Below are 3,844 nucleotides of genomic sequence, written 5' to 3' on the forward strand. Positions count from 1 at the left end.
CGACTGCACTCAGCAAAGCGTGCATCGTTGGTGCAGTAAGATGATGGCAATATTGCTAAGAAGAAGGAGAGGGTGATGTGGGAAGAGAGAGCTAGATGATGAGCTTCCATGTGTGATGTGTAGGAGAGATCACAGAGAAAAGAATAAGATGAGATGCAACTTTTTTTGATAAGATTTTACGTTAATAACGCAGTACAACATTGAACGAACTACGAAGACTGGTAAGTCCTAAAGAGATTCCAAGTCCTCTTCCTCAGATTGATTTCTAAATGGGAGGCACAATTTTCCACTGACTTTATCACGCCATCAAAGTCCTGAAGAGAATGACTTTTCTCATTCTTCGAAAGTTGCAACCCTGACCGAATTGCTGAGTTCACCCAGTAATCAAAAATAGGATGAACCCACGTTATTATGAGTTTATCCAACGAATTGGGCTTCTTATAAGTCAGAGCTGGTAAATTGGATGCAACCATCTTTTAAGGTAAAAATCAATTGAAATTAAAAAGTCTTGCTTTAAGCTTAGGGGTTAAAAAAAAAAAAAAAATAGAGCCCAATAACTTTTAGTAAAACAGCTCAAACAGCCCGGAGCCCTTAAGAGCCCAAGTTCATTTTATTGGCGTTTTCACTTACAAAGCTCTGACCATGGTCGAACTATTTTGAAGGTCTGCCGGCTGCTGCTCGCCTCCACTAACACCATCCCACCATAGAATTTGTGTTAGAATTATTACGTCATTTCATTTTTGCTAAATGTTCATCACTAATTGCTAATTACCATTTTTCTTTAGATTTTGGGTTACTTCAACCATTGATATATTCGGCTTTCATGTACTAACAGAATAACAAATAACAATGGTTCAATTTTTTTGAACCTTCAAAACATGTATAATAATCTGCACACTTAACTTGTTTACTTGAAAAATTATAACAAAATAGTAGGAACTTCAATTTTTTCATAATTTTTAATTTAAAATACAGACGGTGACACAATACCAGTGTCCACAACTTATAATTATGGCGATTTTTTTTTTTTTTTTTAAAGAAAAGTGATAACACTAAATAATGAGTAACAAACATATCCAAGTTATAAAACAAAAACAAATCTCCCCAAAAAAAAAAAAAAAAAAAAAAACATAAACAAAAACAAATCATGAACCACATTCTGGCAGAAAGCCAAAAATCATTGTTAATGTATATTATATTATATTATGGGCTTTAGGCCCAATTACTTTACTTGTACAACACTTTACTTGTACCGCACACTTACGCCTCCTATATAAGGCTCTGATGTATATTCTCTTATTATGAAATACAATACAATCTTTCAGTATTTCTAACATGGTATCAGAGCCACTGCTCTGACCTTTTCTTAGCAGTCTTGTCTTCATTAGTGTGGCTTTCTTTTTTAACAACGCTTCCGCCATCACACTGCCGCCGCAGCCTCTCGCCGTTGAACTTCCGACGTCATCCAGCCGTCGTCCTTGGGTTCCGGACCTGCAGCCGCCGTCGTTAAGGAGTTTCACACTGCACAGACAACTGCTCCGCTGCAATTATTGCTCCGATTACGATTTTGAAGGTACCACTGAGATCGTCCAGCGCCGATCTACACACTCGTGGAAGCCTCGTCGCCATCAGAGACTGCACGCGCCCCCACGCGCAGCTCAAAGTTGCTGTTCCGCCGTTCATGCGCCACCACGCGCCACAGCTTCTTTTCACGCGCCTCCACGCGCCTCCACTCGCCGTCACGCGCCTCCACGCGCCGTCAATAGCCGTCACGCACCTCCACGCGCCTCAACAGCCTCGCTGACGTCATCGCTGACGTCAGCCCTAACAGCTTGCTGACGTCACTGCTTGCGTCATCCGCTGACGTCACCTTCTGAATTTGGATTTGACCGTTGACTTTAGGCTGACCGTTGACTTTGACTGGCCGTTGACCGTTGACCGTTGACTTTTCCAGGGTTGACTTTTTCAGTCCAGGTTCTCCTTACCCAGTTTTTCGCGTAGATTTCATTTTTGCTGTCTGTTTTTGCATATTGTGTCTCTAAATGGATAAAAAGGATAATTTTGTTCCTCGCCCCATCAATACTGTATTGGAGGGGAATAAAAATTACTTATCTTGGTCTCAAGCTATGCGCAGTTTTCTTAAGGGTCGCATGCTCTGGCATTATTGTACTGGTGCAATGACTATTCCTGTCAAGGGAGCAAGTGAAGAAGATGCTGTTTTTCTTGGTCGCGTGATTGAATGGGATAGTCATAACCACATGATCCTCACATGGATTCGAAACACTTCCATTCCCTCTATTTCCAATCTGTTGGGCAGCTTTGATGATGCAAAATCTGCATGGGATATGTTGGCCAGAAGGTACTCCACTACTCATGGATCCATGAAATATCAGTTAGTGGTTGAATTGCATCAACTCAGGCAAGAACCAGGGCAATCCATCAATGACTATTATGATCAGCTTCGCTACATTTGGGACCAAATTGACCTTTCTGATCCAACTTGGGCATGCTCAAAGGATGCTTAGCAATATGCTTCCATCAGAGATGAATTTCGCCTCTATGAATTCCTGATGTCACTTCACAAGGACTTTGAGCCCATTCGAGGTCAGCTTCTAAATCGCAGTCCTGCTCCCTCTCTTGATACTGCTGTGAATGAGTTAGTTAGAGAAGAAGCTCGTCTTGCAACCCTTCAAGCCCAGAATAAGCTCAATGTTTTGGCTATTACTCCATCTACTCCACTCATAGAGCAACCTCAGCAATCAAGTGATTCCTCTGGCTCTCACAATCGTCGCAAGCAGTCCAACAAAAAAGTCTGCAACTATTGCAAGCGTTCTGGCCACACCATTGAGACTTGTTTCCGTCGCAACAAATCTACTGCTGCTGTTGCTAATACTGAGCCTACTCTGCCAATGGCTTCCACCTCAGCTGAGTCCCAGTCTTCTGGATCCACTGTCAACCTCTCCCCCACTGAACTACAGGAAATCATAGCTCAGGCTGTTCGTATGGCTGGTAATGCATCTCTTTCCACTGCCCTATCTGTTCTACCCGGTAAGTCTCAAACTTGGCTTTTTGATTCTGCCTGCTGCAATCACATGACACCTCACTCATCCTTATTCTCCAAACTTGACCCTGCACCACATCCTCTAAATATTCATATAGCTGATGGTTCCACCATGCATGGAAATAGTTTAGGTTTTGTTTCAACCTCTAACCTTTCTGTTCCTGAAGTCTTCCATGTACCTGACCTATCCTATAATTTGTGCTCTGTGGGACAATTAGCTGAATTAGGTTATCGCCTTATTTTTGACTATTCTGGGTGTATTGTGCAGGATCCGAGGACGGGACAAGAGCTTGGGACCGGCCCTAGAGTTGGGCGTATGTTTCCCGTGGACAATCTTCATCTTCCACCTGTTGCTCCTGTTTCTGTTGCTGCTGCAGCTGCTGCAGTTTCTTCCTTACCTTCTCTTGCACTTTGGCATTCTCGTCTTGGTCATGCATCATCTTCTCGGGTACAACAGTTAGCTTCTAGGGGTCTGTTGGGTTCTGTGTCCAAAGACAATTTTGATTGTACTTCATGTCAATTAGGAAAACAACCAGCTTTGCCTTTTAATAACAGTGAATCCATTTCTAATAGTATTTTTGAGTTAATTCATTCTGATGTTTGGGGACCTTCTTCTGTTGCTAGTATTGGTGGATCTCGATATTTTGTTGTCTTTATTGATGATTATTCTCGTTATAGTTGGATATTTCCTATGAAATCTCGTTCTGAAATTTTACCAATATACAGCAACTTTGCCAAAATGGTTGAAACCCAATTCTCCAAACGTATCAAAACTTTTCGTTC

General features: G+C 42.0%; 1 protein-coding gene across 1 annotated transcript; it reads left to right on the top strand.

The window, feature by feature from the left end:
• Positions 1 to 2,529: 2,529 nt before the first annotated feature.
• LOC126703039 (uncharacterized) lies at positions 2,530 to 3,457 on the top strand. The gene is made up of 2 exons (XM_050401940.1): positions 2,530 to 3,048; positions 3,330 to 3,457. The coding sequence occupies exons 1-2, from the start codon at positions 2,571 to 2,573 to the stop codon at positions 3,365 to 3,367; spliced, it is 516 nt and encodes a 171-aa protein (XP_050257897.1). The 5' UTR covers positions 2,530 to 2,570; the 3' UTR covers positions 3,368 to 3,457.
• Positions 3,458 to 3,844: the final 387 nt, after the last annotated feature.

Source organism: Quercus robur, chromosome 10 (assembly GCF_932294415.1).
Source record: "Quercus robur chromosome 10, dhQueRobu3.1, whole genome shotgun sequence".
NCBI classification, from domain to species: domain Eukaryota; kingdom Viridiplantae; phylum Streptophyta; class Magnoliopsida; order Fagales; family Fagaceae; genus Quercus; species Quercus robur.

Excerpts from the sequence above, each read along its gene's own strand:
- LOC126703039 (XM_050401940.1), top strand. The coding sequence starts at position 2,571 with ATGTCACTTCACAAGGACTTTGAGCCCATTCGAGGTCAGCTTCTAAAT. Across the intron at positions 3,049-3,329 it reads TGCCCTATCTGTTCTACCCG|GATCCGAGGACGGGACAAGA; the intron begins GTAAGTCTCAAA and ends TGTATTGTGCAG.